Source organism: Drosophila grimshawi, unplaced genomic scaffold (genome assembly GCF_018153295.1).
Source record: "Drosophila grimshawi isolate 15287-2541.00 unplaced genomic scaffold, ASM1815329v1 contig_311, whole genome shotgun sequence".
Classification (NCBI taxonomy): domain Eukaryota; kingdom Metazoa; phylum Arthropoda; class Insecta; order Diptera; family Drosophilidae; genus Drosophila; species Drosophila grimshawi.
In genome coordinates this window covers 15,968,292-15,986,559 of record NW_025063098.1, presented here as the reverse complement: position 1 = coordinate 15,986,559, position 18,268 = coordinate 15,968,292, and the positions used below count along the sequence as shown (strand labels likewise).

The 18,268-nt window shown below is 38.9% G+C and overlaps 1 protein-coding gene across 13 annotated transcripts; it reads right to left on the bottom strand.

Moving 5' to 3' along the window:
- Positions 1-30: 30 nt before the first annotated feature.
- LOC6567475 (histone-lysine N-methyltransferase, H3 lysine-79 specific) lies at positions 31-16,925 on the bottom strand. 13 transcript variants are annotated; one of them, XM_032739814.2, is made up of 11 exons: positions 12,288-13,079; positions 9,716-9,932; positions 7,647-9,653; positions 2,839-3,134; positions 2,698-2,762; positions 2,558-2,629; positions 2,389-2,493; positions 2,163-2,324; positions 1,948-2,097; positions 1,694-1,878; positions 31-1,355 (listed from the first exon to the last, which is right to left on the bottom strand). In XM_032739814.2, exons 1-11 carry the CDS (start codon positions 12,726-12,728, stop codon positions 1,348-1,350), a joined length of 3,708 nt encoding a protein of 1,235 aa, XP_032595705.2. In that variant the 5' UTR covers positions 12,729-13,079; the 3' UTR covers positions 31-1,347. The 13 variants fall into 13 exon arrangements, with proteins under 13 accessions (XP_032595705.2, XP_032595699.2, XP_032595701.2 ...); XM_032739808.2 differs by having other exon boundaries at positions 471-742; XM_032739810.2 differs by having other exon boundaries at positions 471-742; positions 2,839-3,110.
- Between the last annotated feature and the right edge of the window lie 1,343 nt (positions 16,926-18,268).

The following is an 18,268-nucleotide window of genomic DNA, read 5'->3' as shown; positions in this document are numbered from 1 at the left end:
CCCAATGGAAAATTGAAATTTCAGTTGCAATTATACTCATACATATGTTATTTATTGATTTATGCAACTTGTTCATCACCTTTACATGCACATGCTTCGGCACACATACATTTGTGTGTATGTGTGTGTGTGTATGTGCATGTTTTAATACTATTTATTTATGTGTATTTTTTACAGCGCATTGATATATATCATGTTTGTCTCCATATTAAATCTCAAACAACAAAAACTAATTTGCGTTTATCAAGTTCTCAACGTTGTTTTTCTTTGTTTTCAATTCTTTTTTTTTTGTGTAAGCGCGAGTTTTGTTTGCTACAACTTTAGAAAAATATATAGTATATATATGTTGCTTGGTTGGTTGGTGTAGTAGCATATTAATCGATTACATGGACTGGGTACAAATTTTGTATACAATTCTTTCTTTCATTTTACGTTCTTGGTTTTTTTGTGTTAACAACTTTTATGATTTTTGTTTTTTGTCAACTTCTTACAGCTTAATAAATGTCAAAAAATGGAAGTAAAATTCATTTAGAGTTCTCAGAGGCGGTTTACTCTACAAAAAGCGTGCTACAATATAAAAATTGCTTAAAATTTGTGGAGTTTTTCTCTGTGTATGTGTGTGTCTGTGTGTGAGGCGGGAAGGGGATGGGTTAATGGTTGTCTGTTTATCTTTGTTTAATTCAACTATTTCATTTTTTAAGGCAACCACTTTTAGTGCGCTCAGCAAATAATTCGTAACAAGCTGTAATAATAAAACAATAAAAAATTGCATATATTCAGTTATTTTGTAGGTTTTTCCTTTTAATATATATATATATAAATAGTTTTTGTTTTGTGTATGTTTTTTGTTTTTTTAATGGTTCGTTATGGTTTCTTTTTGCTTCCGTTTTCTATGCAGTTGTTTTTAGTACTATTATGTAATACAGAATTAAATATGCTCTAATACAATTATTACAAGTTTTAATTTAAATTAAACTAATTGTAAACTTAGACATTTAATAAAGGGCGCCTCAAGCGTACGCTGTTTTCATTTCTTTTTCTTTTTTTCATATTCTTTTTCTGTTTTAGTTGTCACAATATTCCCATTTTCATTTTATTCGTGTGCTTTTTTGTTGGGAATTTGACATGAAAAACTGCTTGTGAGAATTTCAAGCAAACAGGGCGATTAATATCATTGAACTTAATCGAAAGGCAGATTCGAAAGAAATAAGTAACATTTTGTTGGGGGAACCAGAGTAAGGCGTGTATGTGTGTGTGTGTGTATCTGAGTGTGTGTGCTTGGAACTCTTTTGCTGCTCGGGGACGTGTAGATTGTTCTTGTTGTTGTTGTAAACTAGAAAACGCCAACTAAAAATCTAGAAATAGTACAATATATATATTTATATGGATAGTTAGAGGCCTCGAGCATAATAATTGAGATTTAATATGAGTATCTCAAATCAATTCGTGAGAGCACACAACAAAAGATTACAAAATGTGATGAGAGAGATAGTGAAGAACATGCGATACACATGCGTTCCACATGCCATAAGTATGTGTAAGGGTGTTTGTGTGCTGAGTATGTGTATGTGTATGTGTCTGTGTGCGCGTTTACAGCATAAAATATATATGTATATATATATATACATATATATGAAAATACATTCAGGCCGCAAAATAATCAATCCAACTTGGGGTGAAGTTTAACTACTACCTCCTTGTCCCTTGTCGTAGATGAGCTCCTCGCATATCTTGAGCAGATCGGCATTCTCCCGCGATTTCTGCTGCAGTTGCTCGGCGGTCGAGATGCGCGACACTTCCTCCTTTTTGAGTAATGCTTTCAACTTTTTCACCTCATCCGTGTGCTCTTTTGTAAGGGTGACCAACTTTTTGTTTGCACTGTAAAATGTGATTGGGAAATTAATTTTGGCATATTTTCATATATATTTGTTTATAGATTTTCTTTACATTTCCATTTGCTGCATGGCATGGCTTTTCATTTGCTCGTATCGCTGCTCCTGCTGTCGCAATTTATCCATCACTTTCTTCTTCTCCTCTAGCAGATTTTCCTCGATCTGCTTTAGGTGTGAGGTCATCTCCTTGCTCTTTTCATATTTACTGCATGAATAACACGAGTAATTAAAATTAATATCGAGACTACGACTACTATTTGAGGGGCTTACACATGGAGATCGGAAAATGTCGTTTCCAGCGACATTAAATGTGTGTAATTGGAATCACGATCTGTTTGCACCTCCAACATTTGCCTCTCATGATTTTGTACCAGCTGCTCCTTGTCATGGATTAGCTCCGCAATGGCTTTCTCGTAGGCTTCAATGACGCCGCTGCAAGTGTTTGTTTGTAAGTAATTGCTGGATAAATTCAAGCGATTTGTGTTATTACACTCACTTGAGCTTTGAGTTGTTTTTGTCCTTTTCTGTAATGCGTTTGACGAGCGCCTCTTCGCGCTGTTCTGCCTCTTTGAGTTTGTTTTCAATGTCCTCGGAGCGGGTGCTAAGGAACGTGTAATAATTATTTATACAATACGTTCCACACTTCAAAATCCACAAAAACTTACACTTCATTTTTGATTTTCTTCTCCAGTTCATCCATGTTGTGGTATTTGTGTGTTTTGTCCTCCGAGTTCAGGCTAAGAAATACAATATTAATAATCACACATCCACGATCCACATTTGATCCAAAGCGATTTTCACTTACGTTGAATTGTCGAAGGTTTTGTTACAATCGTTATCAATAACGTCCACACTCATTTTAGCATGCTTCTGCAATGATTAAGAAGAATATATATATGATGTATATTAAATAATTCTGAATTAATTTCAACAACAACAAACTCACTTTTGTTATTTCCCCGGACTGATTGCTGCCGCTCGAATCGTGCTCCTCCAATGTGGGACTCAAAGCACGTGTTAGATTATTATAATTGTTATTGTTTTTGTTGTTGCTGTTCTTGTGGTTGTTGTTGATGTTGCTTAGAATATTGTGGAGCGTTTGCTCCTGCTGCGATTGTTGATTCACTGGCACCGGAGCACCCAGAAGCGGATCGAATTTTAATAGCAACGAGCTGCGATCGATGGGCGCATTGTTGCTGCCTTTGGTGAATAAATAGTCTAAATCCGATGAATTCAGTATTACTGTTGTTGTGTGTGGGTGTGGATCGTGTGTGCATTTTTGTGTATTAAAATGACATATATGATGTATGTACATGCGCGTGCATTTATTTGTTTGTTGTTGTTTATTGTTTTTGTTTTGATTTTTTTTTTTGAATTTGTGGTGGTGACAGAAAGATAAGAAAAAAGTTAGTTAATCAATTCATGTTTCTAATATGTGATTTATGGATATGTGCAGTATTTATTCCCTGGCAAATGTGCTGTTTAAGGGAATTTAACGATTCTTATTTGGGAGCGATCACTGTTGTATTATATTATGTTACATCAGATTTGATAATTTGTCGCATTAAACAATATATTATAAATACTTGTGTGTGTAGATATGTCGATAGATAAAGAGCAATATTATTGACACAAATTAGCACAAATAAAATCTAAGCTTAAGCATCAACGACTTTCAAATGCACTGCGTAAAAATGTGAGGAATGCAAATGACGATTTCTTATTTCCTTTTCTCCTTTTCCCTCCAATGCTATTCATGTTTGTTTTGTGTTTTCCGTTCTAATGGACCTCATTATTTGAATTTTTGTAGCGCACCTAATCCCCAACAAGCAGCTGAATCTCTTTCTTCCTCTCTCGCTCACTCTTTCTTGTTCTTTGTGTGCTTCAGCGTTGAAAACAAAAGCGGAAGGAAAATGTCAACGAAGAAGGGATGGCGATATTTAAATAACTTTGCGGCATATGACTCAAAGGTGGCCCTACCCTATATAAAGAAAGAAGAGAGAAAGAGACAATTACCTCCCTCCCCCCGAAACTAAGCCAGCAATTGAGGTGTGTCACCAAACAGAAGCCGCATAATTTTGGTCAACCTATAAACAAATGGCAAATGGAGCGGCCTTAAAATAGTAAAATGAGAACCCGCAGATACATAAAAAAATATTTTAAAAAGACAGGGTATGTCGAATGCAGGTCACTCAACTGCAGCAGGGTGAGGCGATAAGGCTGGCGAACAACAATTATAACTCAAAATATAAAATTGCAGAACAAAACAAAAAATATGAAAAGGAAGCCGCAACGGCGACTTTTGTGAGTCATTTTGTGCAATAGCAGCGACGACGCGCAGAAGGCCCAAAATAAAATGGGTTGCTTTTTTTCTTTTTCTTTTTCGAAATGATACAATTGACAAACTGATGTCAATGCATCAAGACACAATAGCAAAAGGAGAAAGAGTATGAGGGAGAGACAGTGAGAGAGGAACTTGCTGAGAAAGCTGTGGCTCTCTCTCTCTTTCGCGCGCGCGGTTATTAAGCGCAATATTTTTTCACACTGCACTGCGTTTTAATTGCGTGTCTATCTGTTTGTTGTTTCTTGACAACTTTTGCATTTTCAAGATTTTTTACAGTTATTAAAATACAGGCAGTTTTAACCATGACCACGCAGCGCCCACACGCACGCACACACACATACACTCACTCACTATGGCTGAAACACTTGCTCATCAATACAGAGTTCGACACGCACACACACACACAAACACGCAACGGCATTACGCTCTTGCTCTCTTTGAAAAAAAAAAAACAACTTTTTACTTCAGTCTACGTCTTCATCTTTGGCTCTTTATTTATGCTTCTTTTTTTTTTTGGTTTTGGGTATTTTGTCATTGACACTTTTGTGTAACTGTGCAAGTTGTCGTTGTTGTTTTTGCTGGGCACACAGACCACAGCTGCTTTGCATTTTCTCAAATTTAAGCAATTTTCATGGGGCAAACAAATCGAAAACATTTGCTAAGCGCTGGTAACACATTAAATATTTGTTTTCTTTGCACATTTTTCAATTACATTTGCAAGTACTCCGTTAAAATGACGTCGACGTTAGAAAGGCGCAGACAATGTTATTTAGCGACTTTATGGCAGGCAGAGCGACGTGCGCGGTGGCACCAGCGACAGCGTCAAAAGTTGAAAACTAACTGAAATGGAATGCTAATATGCTTACTTTTTTCTCTGATGCCAATAAGAAAACCAGCGCACGCACTCAATCAGACACACACTTATAGACAAAAATACATATACAGAGAAGAGAGCGAGTCAGGTTTGATTCTGAGTGGACTCTGACAGTGACGCGTATGCAATGAGCAAGTGCGCTGCGCCAGCGCGGAGAGAGCGTCGCTGTGTCATGCAGAGAGAGTGTATCTTGAATGTGTATGCGCGTGTATTTGTGTACACGTTGTATATTCCTGGGGCTGACTTCTCTTGCTGACTATCGTAGTAACACTTCATGTGCAAGTTCTATGCAAGATTCCCATACTTCGAACTGAGAGCTCATGTGTATGAGAGAACGAAAAACATAGGAGACTGAGATAGCGACTAACTGCATTCGACAAGCTACAGTTGCAATGTTCTATGAAGATAATATAATAATATTGATGGAATAGCAAGAAAAATATGTAATGTAAGTATACGAATTTTTAAATATATTTATTGACAGCTATTCGTTAATGTTAAACAAGATTGCTTTCAAATTTGAATGAACTTCCGTCACTGTTAGCTTGTTTTCACTGTAGCTGTCTCCTCTCTCTCTTTCAATTGGACTTGGTTCTATGAATGGTGAATGAGAGATGAATATCAACGATGTGCACTTATGCGTTTGTATTGGAACACAGAGCTGCATTTGTTAAGTCAGCGATAACGATTAGTGCGCCCAATTCAAAAATTTATTTCATCATAGCAAATCCAAAAATGGCAATCAAAGCAAATGAAGTGTAAAAGTTTGCGAAAAATGGACAAAACTTATTAAACGACATTATTTTTTGTATACATGAGAAATTTTCGAATTAGGCAACGCCTTGCGTTAATTAGTCAAAAATATGGATGCTCTCATCGGTGGCAGACACACAAACTAATGCAAAAAAAAAAGAAAAAAATTTACAGACAGCAGCACATCAATTGGATAGCGTGACGTCACATTGTAGACCTTTGCGTTTATAAATTTGGTGCGAAGATTACGGCATACTGATAAGGGTTCGAGTGCGAACAGAGAGAGGGAGAGCGAGAGCGAGAAAATGAGAGAGCGCCAAAGTGCTGTCAAATTGAGAGCGTAATACAGCAAAAAGTGTACTCATTTGAAGCATGTGTGTGAGTGCGAGTGAAGGGGCAATGCGGCATTTTCGAAGACCAGCGCCTGCATTAAAATGCAGCCATAACAACAATAGCAACAACAACAACATGCAGACAGCTGCGCGGCAGCCAAAAATTATGCGCTTAATTGACGTTGAGTTTGCTGCTGTTGTTTTTGTTGTTGTTGCTCTCTTTCCTGTTTGTGTGCGTGTGTGCCGTTATGTTGTGGTATTGAAGTTCAGGTTCATTGCCTTGCATGTGGTGATTTATTTTTACAGCTAGACGAACTCCTCTATCTACTCCAGCCCCAGCATGACGGCACATGCAAACAACAAACTAAAAACTCGACCCTGGCTTGTGCCCACATTTCAAGTTCAAATGCCAAAGCCAACAAGGACCCTCCCCCGTCAACTACTACTCCTCCTTGCCAACATTCTGATGCGCTGAGGTCACGAATATTACAGGATGTCGATGCAAGCGGTTTGTGGTGACGTGCACGAGGTATCAATGAGGATATACAGTTGCACAACAAATAATAGCACCACTCTCACAAGAAATGTTTTCACAGATGGCTTTATTCAATTTTTCCCCCATCTTAAAATTTGCTGATCTAAGCAAAGGAACTTTACTAGATATTCGACTAGCTAATTTTTTTTTGATGTAGGTTACACCATTGCTAATTTCTCTTTCAATTGCTACTGATGACTCAAAAGGAGCCAATAACGCGATACGATTATCGGTTGCATGTCTCGGACGTAACAGCATTAAAGTAAAGAAGTTCTGAAACCTTCCCATTGATGTGGCAATGCAATTGTTAATTTTTTCATTGATCTTCTATCCTTAGCCCTGTAGTGATGTCCATTGTCCATTTAATATTATTTTATATCTCAGTTAAGCCTTTATTATAATGAAAATATTCAAATCTTACCTTTTACAAAACCAATAGAGAAATTAACATTTTCTTACATTTATGTTCAATATGGACTTTTAACAAAGAAATGTGCCAAACAAATTGATTAAAGTGATTTGCAATAATAAATAATGTCGACATGTGTTGGACATGATATTTACACTTTTTTCGAAAACTAACAAATTATTGTCTTCACACCTATATTAATTTTTGAAAAAAATGGCACAACCATTGCTTGGTTTTTTGGTCATTCATAAGAAAAAAAGTCCTAGTGGTGCTATTATTATTTCACAACTGTAATTATGTATATGTAGGGGTGTATATATGTGTATATATATATATGTATATATGTGCGCGTGGGTTAAGTGTTTTTCTTTTTTATATGTTAAATTTGAATTAAAGAGAAACGCTTGACCACAACTAAGCAAATTTGTGAGTGTGAAAATTTTATGGAATTTTCGTTATGCATATTAGTTAATAAGGGGCGTAGCCTTTGGAGGGCGTGTTACTCACTGTTGTTGTTGCTGGCGCCATCGTGAAACTCGGCCTCATCAAATTGGACCGCGGCAGCAGTAGAATCATCAGCAGGAGCAGCAGCAGAAACAGGAGCAGCTGCCTGATTATTGCTTCTGGCCATGCTGCTGAAGGTGCTGCTGGTAAATTGGGGAGCCTTGAAGATATCATCTGGGATGGGTGACATGGCGCCAAAGTGATCCACATATACATCATCCTTTTCATCGCCCACGCTCAGCTGCTCCTTAACGGAGAGCGTCTGCTCCTCTAACATGTGCTCTTTGTGGATAGACGGACGCTTGAAATGTGCCGGCAGCGGCGGAGATGGACGCAGCGGCTCTTGTTTCGGCTGCTGCTCCTGCTCATGTGTTGGCATGGGCGGCGAGTGCATCTCCCGCTGCAGAGATGGTGAGGGCGTCTTTGTCGCTTGATGCTCCGCTGAGAGTGTAGTGTCCACGCTCATTGATACATCTACATCCATGGACTCCAGCTCATCGCCCAGAATGTTTGCCTCGGTGGCCTCCAAAGCCGGCGATGCATTCTTTGCAATGGTCATTGTGCGTCGCTTCGATTCCGTTGGCTCAATAATTGTGAAGGTGCGACGCTGCTGATCATTGGCATCATCCAGTGGCAACCCGTATGTGTCACGTCTTCTTACGGTAAGTGCCTCAGCTGTGCTGTCAAAGGTGTCATTCAAAGGAGACTCCTCTGCCTCCTTGGACTGCTCGGGATCTGGCTGCGATACGAACACTTCCACGGGCAGCGGTGATTTGGCTATAACGCCACCGACAACAATCGACCTCTGCTCAGCCGAGTGCTCAATGATGGCCTGTTCCAAATAGTCCATCTCCTCGTGCTCGGGCGGCGCATGCGGCGAGCGTGGAAAGTGACCCGGTGAACCGGCGGGAGATTTGATGGGAAAAGCGGGCGATGTGGGCGCCGAAATGTTTTCCTGCGACGTCGGATTGGTTATATTCAGTGTCAGCGTTGGAAATTGTGTGTGTTTGATTTCCATGGGTGCCACTGATGCAATGGGTAAGCTCGGACTAGCTGGGAATTGCTTCTGCTCCACAGATTCTGTGGTAGCTGGCTGCTCTCCTCCATCTGTAACTGGTGGCTCTGCAAATGCCGCCATTGCCCTCAGCTCCGCCAACTCCTCAGCTGTCCGCGTGCGATGTGTGGGTATGGGCGGTGAGGTGGGCAACATTGGAGGCAGCATTGGAGGCACCACCAGTTGCTCCTCAATTGTGGGTGCAACTGCAGCTGTTTGCTGCGTCTGCATTGTGGCTAATGGTGGAGAGATTGGAGCTGATGCTGTCTGCTCCTGCAGCAGCTGCTCAATATGCATGTCCTGCTTCTCCTCAGTTTTAGGTGAGTTTGAAGCCGGAACTGCTTGTATCTGTTGCATCTCTTCTTGCTCCCTTTTAGGTGAGTTTGAAGCCGGAACTGCTTGCATCTGCTGCATCTCTTCTTGCTCCCTTTTAGGTGAGTTTGAAGCTGGAACTGCTTGCATTTGTTGCATCTCTTCTTGCTCTATTTTAGGTGAGTTTGAAGCTGAAATTACTTGCTTGTGTTGCAGCTCTTCTTGCTCGTTGGCAACTGGCTGCACTTGCTCGATTTGTAGCTGCCTTAACATCTCATTGGAGGACAACTGCTGCTGCAGCAGGTGACAATCCTCGGGTGCGAGGACATCCTTTAACATTTCCATTGTCTCATTTATGTCATCCACATCCATGGACTCACAACTATCATTGTGACTGGAGACAGTGGCCGCCTCGCTCAGCGTATTCTCCAGTGTGGTGGCCGTAGCATTGGACAAATGGTGATCGAGCACCTCATTCAGAGCACTGGCGTAGGCGTCGAGCTCGGACTGATCCGCGGAGAGCTTGACACTGTTTAGCGAGAGGCATTCGGCATAGACATCCGAATCCGAATTGTAATCCGGCTCGCTGACCTTGAGCACAGTGGAGCTCAGTGTTGGCATACCAGCATCCGTCTTTAATTGAGCTGAAGTGCAATCAAAAATAATTTAAAAAATTGTCTCCCATTTTTGAATCTCCAAATCTCACTTGACTCACCTTCCATGTCGACGCTGAGTGGCGGCAATTCTGGTATTTGTGTCTCATCGTATTCGGGCAGCCCGGTGAACTTTAACACTGGCTGTTGCTCGCAGCTGTTGGGCGTTGTAGGCGTGACCGGCTGCGAGGGGCAAAGCAATGCTGAGATGAGTGCCTTCTGCTGGTCCATGTTGTGTCTGGGACTCGGCCTCACCGCCAATGGACTGAGCTGCGCACACCGCGACGCATTGAATGGGAAAGAAAATGAACAAAATGTTAATCACAAATTAATTAATGCACATTTTTCAATTCACAACATATCGCGTGTGCAACGAGAGAAAACGCAATACACAGTCAGTACACAGTCTTGAGACGCGAGACATGAGACTCGACTTCGTCGTAAAAGAAAATATTATGAAAAATAAATAAATTAAGCGGAGCAAACAACAAATCCAAACAAATCCCCAACCAAAACGTAAACAAGCCGACAGGCTATTTGAAATATCATCATGATCATAATTGTTGGCTCTCTTGCAAGCAGCTGTGCCCCATTGGCAATGGGGGCAGCTGGCACAGCAGTTGCGGGGCGCATAGCTGGTGACAAAAATAGGCCACAATCTGGGCTAATCTTAAGGGTCGAACACCGTCAATCTAATGTCCCCAAACACATAGAAGATATATACAAATAAAAAATACTCTATATTGTGGATTGTGTTAAATAGAATCCAAGAAATTACTTTCTTGAGACTATGAGATGATTTTACATATAAGCCAATCCTTTATGAAGTGTGGATTGGATATATATTTAATAATAATTTGTTTATAATGATTAGACTAGGTAAAATATATATTCCACAAAAGCTAAACTTTTGTGTGAAGCATAAGTAATTTATACTGCTAAATTTATAATGCTAAAAATACAAGCTCAGCTTAAGAAATTGAAGTAGAGCACATTAGCTGTAAGGTCAGGTGTAAAAAACTAGAGCCTACATAATACTACTTTAAAGGCATAGGTCGCACTTATGTGTATTCCACCGCAGTTCAACCTAAGTGGAATGCCTATTTAATTAAGTCAGCACATGCGATTGACATACTATATACTATATAATGACCTCCCATTCAAGACAACCTGGGCAAATGTGTGGCATCGATACACATAGATAAATGCCGAAGAAGTGTTCGTTTGTCGGTCAGTTGCCCGGCCAGGCAAATGTCATTAATTTTAAAAGCACCCAGCATGATGGTGTGAGATATATGTGTGTGTATGAGTATAAGTGTGTGTGATGTGTGCATATGTGGACGGGACACGCAGCGGGTTTTTAGGGGGTGCGACTGGGGTAAGTGGGTCGCTCGCCTGGCGGCGGCGGTGGCGTCTGCTATGCAAAATAAACAAATTACACTGCACTAAAGTCGAGACAGCACGACTAGCAGATACCCAGTAGCCAGCTGTTGATAGTAGTTAATTATGAACATTTATTTGGTTAGCAAAATTCGCAACCTTTGCAGTTGATCAATTATATTATAATATGTCCGGGTAGCTTATAAATCAATTGATAGGCTACATCTTAACAACTGTGTTTTTTATAGCTATCGGTAATCGATTTGTATCGACAGACGCGAAACGAGATCAGTTACTATGCTATGTGAAAACTTATACCTCGAATCTTCTCTAGTCTAGTTTCATAGTCTCAGAGTTGGGCTTGTTCATACAGACAGACAAGGTTTAATCAACTCAACATTTAAAACTGATCAAGAATGTATATATATAGTATTGCCTGTATAAAACCATTATGCCCTTCTCACCATTTTTAATGGGGGTTCAGTTTATAAAAATAAATGAATAGGAATTAAATCTGAGCGTGTGGCGATGTCTACACTATGTCCAATTGCAGTCAGCTGCTGTCCGTCCATCCGTCCGTCCGTTCGTCGGTTGGGTCGTCAATGCACGCGAAATTTAATTAGAGCGATTGCAAGCAACAAGGTTAAAGTCAGCTTGTGAGTGGTGGGGCAGAAGAGTGAGGAGATTTTGAAAAAAATTGGGGTGCGCCTTTGGCATTAGCATCAGCTTTGACAAATTGCGTTTTCTGTGTGAACTGAATTAGGCTAATGGCAATTTCAATTCCCATCAAGTGAAACACAAAAGCGTAGCATTTAAAACTAGCATTTCATATTAGAATTAATGCGAGTTGATCAGTTAGATTTATAATTTAATTTATGTAACAAATACAATTCACACTTAAAAATGTGTCCAAAAACAACGCAAATAAATTATATCATCTATAAATGCTGCTGCTAGATCGAAAAATTGTGTGGATTATATTCGAAATAGTTGAGCAATTTTTAAACTTTTAGCAATAAGTTGGCATATTTGACAATTTGCCTACTTTAGGCTGAATTTAATGCAATCCATAAATTGTCAAACCTCTGCCAATTGCTGTAGAACGCAAAATGTTGACAAGCAACAACAAATACGGCGCCCACTCACATTCCACACATACCTCTGTGTATAATCTTTTGTGTATGGTATTGAAAACAATCCACAAAATGACAAAGTATTTATCGGCCTCTCACTCACAACACATACCTCTAGACTCATTGCCTGCAAGTGTTCCATTTCATTGGCACTAACTTGATCCAAATTCACATTGATATCATTGAGCAGTTGTGTTATGGTTTCCCTTGGATAGTTGGGCTTCAGCACCGGCTGCTGGGCTGCACACTCCAGTGGCGCCACATCGCTCTCGATAATTTGTTTGTGCTGCTCTTCCAGGATGTCCAAATCCTGTGCAGCCGAATCAAACAGATCATCCAGATCCGCAGTATTCATCGCTAATGTTATTTGTGAGGTAGAGGTGAATGTGGGCTTTGTTGTGCCGCTGCTTGCAACAATTGATGTTGGCGCACTGGAGGAGCTGTTACTCGACACGGTTTCGGTTTCAGTTTCGATTTCAGTTTCAGTTTTTGTTTCGTTCTCGGGCAGGGCTATACTGATGGGACGCTTTATAAGATTCGATAGGAAATCCATATTGTGTTTGCTGGTTTTTAATTACACTTGGCTTGCTTGCCACGCTCGATTTGAGTTTGCCAAGATGTTTTTATGGTTTTTATTTTTTGTTGTTGTTGTATATGGCGTCTTGCTTAAATCGGTTCACTGCGCGTTCCACAATATATATGCATATACACGAAAAACAATCAAACTATTTGCCCTATAAATATTACGAATGCCTATGTAGAATCTGTACGCCGCGTTCTACAGTCGCGCCTACTTTGTTGTCGTCGTTTGCTGCTTTTGAAAATTTTCAATTTTCCTGCGCTCATCGTTAAATAATAGCTCTGATTTTTCTTTTTGTAATTTTTTTTATTGCGTATGCCGCATTTTGTGCCGCTTGTTTGTGTCTTGCTTGCTCTGCGCTTCGTCGTTGTTTGAAATCAATTTAAAAATATTTTTGTTTTTCGTTTCAATTTGTGAGAACTACACAGGCAGGGAGAGACCGAGATGAGGATAGCAAGTGAGAGAGAGAGAGGGGCAGAGACGGTACTTATTCGAATGACATCCACAAAATGATCTGTGCACGTTTTATGTGTTCTCTGCTTGCTTGTGGAACAAACTCAACCCCCAAGTTGATATTCTCTTTATCAGTCAGTCTCTCTCTCTCTCTCTTCCTCTCTTTCTCACTATCTCCCTTTTAGTCTCTCAAGTGTTTGTCTTGGCTCTGACAATTGTTAGAAGGTTGTGCATTTGACATTTCGTATATTCCATTTGCAGTTTCTTATTACTGATCTTGGTCAAGTGACATTTTAAATGTTTGTTTTACTTTCACTTCAACAATCCTTAGTCTATATACTCAGAAAAAGATCGCCTGAATTACTATTTTCCTAATTTCAGAAATTATTTTTTCTCTCTAAGAATAACTTTGCATTTTTTAGAAACGCTGTTTATTATTCCTACTCAAATGAATAATAAATACAAATAAATTCTTCAGAATTTAAATATCTCTTATTTGTAGGGATATCATGTGCCGATATTCTGAAATTTATACAGCCTTAAATTAAGCGAAATGCTTATTTGTTCATTTAAAAAGTTTTCATATTTATATGCCAGATTTTGGAGTATTTTTTTTTAATTTTTAGCAGCAACTAAATATTTGAAGTGGTAAGTGCATATGCCACAAATCTAACGATGCTCTTTGCTTTTCGATACGCGTAGTCTCACTTTTTAATTAAATTGTTTATCAGCGATCTTCCGTTGGCCTTTTAATAGCTTAAATCGTTAAGTATTCCGTTATGTGGGTGGTTGCAATGGGGATGCAATACAATTAAGATTGTTTAAGCCTCTTAATTAAACGCTAGACAATTTTATTGATCTTGCCACAAGGCAATAGCACAATGCAACCGTCTTAGAGGCGCTTGCAACGCCAACTAAAAATGCCACGAAATAAAAAATGTACACAAAATGCAAAAACGCTTGTCGGAAGAGATAGAGATAGAGAGAGAGAGCGAGACAATAAGAGAGCGTGCAAGAATAGGGCGAGCAGCTTAAACTAATGAAAGAAAGCCGCATTTGGCAGGCCAAGCAACCGACACAAAAAGGTGGGGCGAGCACCCTGTAAAATGTGGCATGTGGATGCCAAGTGACATGTGGAGAGACAGAGACATGCAATCCCGCAGCGACCATTGTTGCGCATCGTGCACTTGAGGAAGTGCTCCACATACCCCTTACCACCCCCCTCCTCCCTCCGACACGACCCCTCGCAGACAGTTGCTGATTTTGCATATTTTGAGAGAAACTGAATATCACACGATAAGCCATGACGAACTAAAGCGACGAGAGACGAGCGGCAAGCGACAAGAGGCAAGTGCTAAACAGCTGCAGCTGCAGCAGCCGCCACCAATGCGTGACAGGTGACAAAGATAGTGTTTGCCCAGTTGCAACGTTGCAACATTGAATTCAGATTGCAACATCAGACAGTTAAGTAGGGGGCAATAAAGAACATAATAAAACAGTAAAAGTTTATGTTGCAGCCAAGTGCAAAATACGTTTTGAAAATGTTTTAGGGAGCCGACATCAAAAAGCTCTTAGCTCATAACACTTTCACATTAAAAGTGGGCCAAGAACAATGCTTGAATTTAAAAATCAATAATCATTTTTAAACTCACAAATTTACAAATTTGTTTTAAGAAATCTGTTTCGTTTAAATTACTGTAAATTACAATCACAACTCTTTAAATTGTTCATTAATAATGAGTAATGAGGGTATACGCCCCACAATTATAAGCGCAATATTTATTTAGCGATTGTAATGTACTCAGTATAAATTCAGAAAAACATATTTAATAGAATAATTAAAAAAAAGAGGTTATGATTTACATTACCGGTAAATTTGGAGTAATCAGTAACTAAACTATTTAAGTGTCATTTTTTCTAGTGTATATATTGCATTACAAATATGACACAGATGTGTCTATGCCTGTCCATGTGAAAGGGTATCAAAACAAATCGAAATGCAATAGTCAAAGAAGCAAAGAGACGCCAAAGACAACAACAATAACAAAGGGAGGGGAGCAGCCAATTTGAACCTAACCTATAAATAGACAAAAACAAATGCAGACAGCAGCGCCTTTTGTGAGGGAGGCAGCAGGCAGCAGTCAGGCAGACAACTGCCTCGACGCTGAGGGGCATCTTTAGCTACTTGCCAATGAACTCTAATGGCGAGCAGGAAGTTGTCCAAAAAAAAGGGCGATTGAACCTGGAACGGGTTATGAGAAAACCCAACTCAGCATTTCAGTCGATGCCACAGTCAAAAATAATATATACTTTAATAAGAAATAATAGGATAATTTCACTATCATCAAACAACTTTAAAATTATCACAATATTATTATTTTTATAAATTTTAAGTCAGTCAGTTTTTGTTTTTGTTTATGCTGTATGAAGGCTTGAAATATGTTTAATCAGCTCAGCAATATTATGCTTGTGCTGTGGATACTGACTCATTATTATTAATAGTTTTTTTTTTTTAGTAATTATTAATGCGATGTTTGTTTTACTAAAGTTACTTATTATTCAAAGAAATACTTCTTATCAAACAATAGCCACAAGAAGCACAGGAAATGTTAAAATAATATTTCTATTTCTCCAGTGACAAATAACTATTAAGCGTCCAATGTACTTTCAATTCCAACTAGATGAGAAATAAATTTTGAATTTGAGGATCGTTGCAATTAGCGATCGTTCACTGTGGTGGGCTGACAGTTGCCAGGCGGCGGCACTGACGTTGTCTCGACACGGTTTTCATTTTGGCATCCAATCTGGCACATCTGGACACTGGCGACGTGCGGCACAAACAATTGAACTCATCAAGTGCAATATGGCACATTTAATGGATATTTATATGTACATATGTATTCGCTACTGAATATATTTGGAATATTTTCTTTTTGCGCACACTCTTTGCATACCGCATTCTGTTGCCAATGTTCCAACGTTGGTGGCTCGCTGGCGTGGCTCGATGGCTTGGCCGACTTGTTGCCCATTTGTGGCGGGCGGGGGGGAGGGAGGTGAATGATAAAGTAATACTATTGCGCGTTGGGCGGAACTATGTTGGTGAACGTCCGATCGCCGCGACTTTTAGAACATACTGAAACATTAGCCAAGCAACAGCTGTGCCACCAGCAATAGCAACAGTAGCAGCAGCAGTAGCGGCAGCAGCAACGAGCCATAATAATAAAAACAAGCAAATGAAATGTAAAGCAGCAGGAGAAATAACAACGACAAAGTCAAAAACTAACAACAACAAAAACAAAATGGACACTTATTCGGATTGCAGTGCGACAAGAACAACAACAAGAAGCCATCGATCACAGCGTCGACGGTGTTGCCAATAAACGCCGAAACTGCAGAGCGCAAACACACTCACACACACATGCACATTTTGTATTAGAAAGTGAATGTCGGCTAAATGTGTTCTCATATTTTGATTTTGTTTTCTTTTTAGCGGCACGCCCGCTCAACGGCGAACCGTTAATTTGCCGTGGCGAACTTGCACTTGCCGCGGCAGCAACGCTAATTGATGAATTATAATTTAATGCTTACCTGTGTGCCGCCATCGTTTGTATTTAGTTCTTTGAGCACGCTGCGATTGGAGAGATTCAAATTCATTTGTAGCGCATCCTCCATCTCCTGCTCATCGAAATCCATTGCCAACAAATTGTGTATAACCGGGAAAACAATAACAATAAACAAATTGTAGCTTATTTCAGCTGCAAGTTTCAACAATAAGAACGAATTTATTGGAACGCGTCGTAAAAAATGCCGCTACAATTTGAAGTCAGACGCAAGTAAGAAGAAGAATAATGGCTGCCTGACATTAACATTTCGCTGAACTGATATTAACAGCGCACCTACATTTTCCTGTAAAACATCCGTTATATTTGATTTGCTAATCGAATAGCTAGAAAATGTGGGTAAATAATAAAATAATTTTTATCAGATGGTTGCAAGTGGGCCAAAATGTAGAAAATGAAGTTAGTATTTAAGTTCAACAGCCGCTAGGTGGTTCATGTAATAACCGAAGAGCACAGCTGTTACTTAACATATCAATATCGATACATACATATGTTAAGGAACACAGTTGTATTTGATGAAACATCGATACATCCCTGCTCCAGCTCAGCAGTTGCGCAACTGCTGCGAAGCGGATCTGCAAACGCTTACGGAGCCACTGCCGCAAGGGTGCATCTGAAAAATCTGTTACATTCAAATAATTAACACAAAGAATTCTTTATAATTTTTTGGTATGCTTTATTAAAAAAATATTGCTCTTGTTGCCATGCATAACATTCTTTTCATAGAATAACCATAATCATTTAACATTTAACGAGATTTTATGCGCATACATTATTAAAATAGTTATTTTTCTAAAATATAAGTATGTACGTATGTTTTTTTTGTGTTTTTGTTTTCCAGAGTTATTAAGTACATATGTAAGTGACTAAAAATGAAAAGCTACTAATTGATTAAAATGTAAAATTAGCTTTGTGGTTTTCTGCTGCACTTGATAATACATAATGGTAATGAAGTAATATGAATTTGATTAAAAATTATTGTTTTTATTAATTAATTAATTAATAAAGAATTAAGTGTAACTACTTATATGTCTTTTCATGTAATTCTCTCCAGGTGTTTTCAACACAATCACTTAAATGTGGAACAGTTACAGGGTTCTCAAGAGGACTTTGTAAGTACAAATATATTATCATCAGTTTTGGTTGATATTAGTTAATAGGAAACAATGCGTTATATATATATATATATATATATATATATATATATATATGTATATATATATATATGTAATTACGTATTAGTATGTTTGTATGTACATTGTTGGATTTGAGACATATGTTACACATTCAGATTAATACTGGCCTTCATTCTCTCCGCATGTTCCACATTTGTCTTACGATGCTATATACATATATATATAAATATATATAGATATTATTTGTCTACTTCCAGACCTGGTATGTGGTTTTTATGTGTCTTTATGATTGATCAAAATTAGT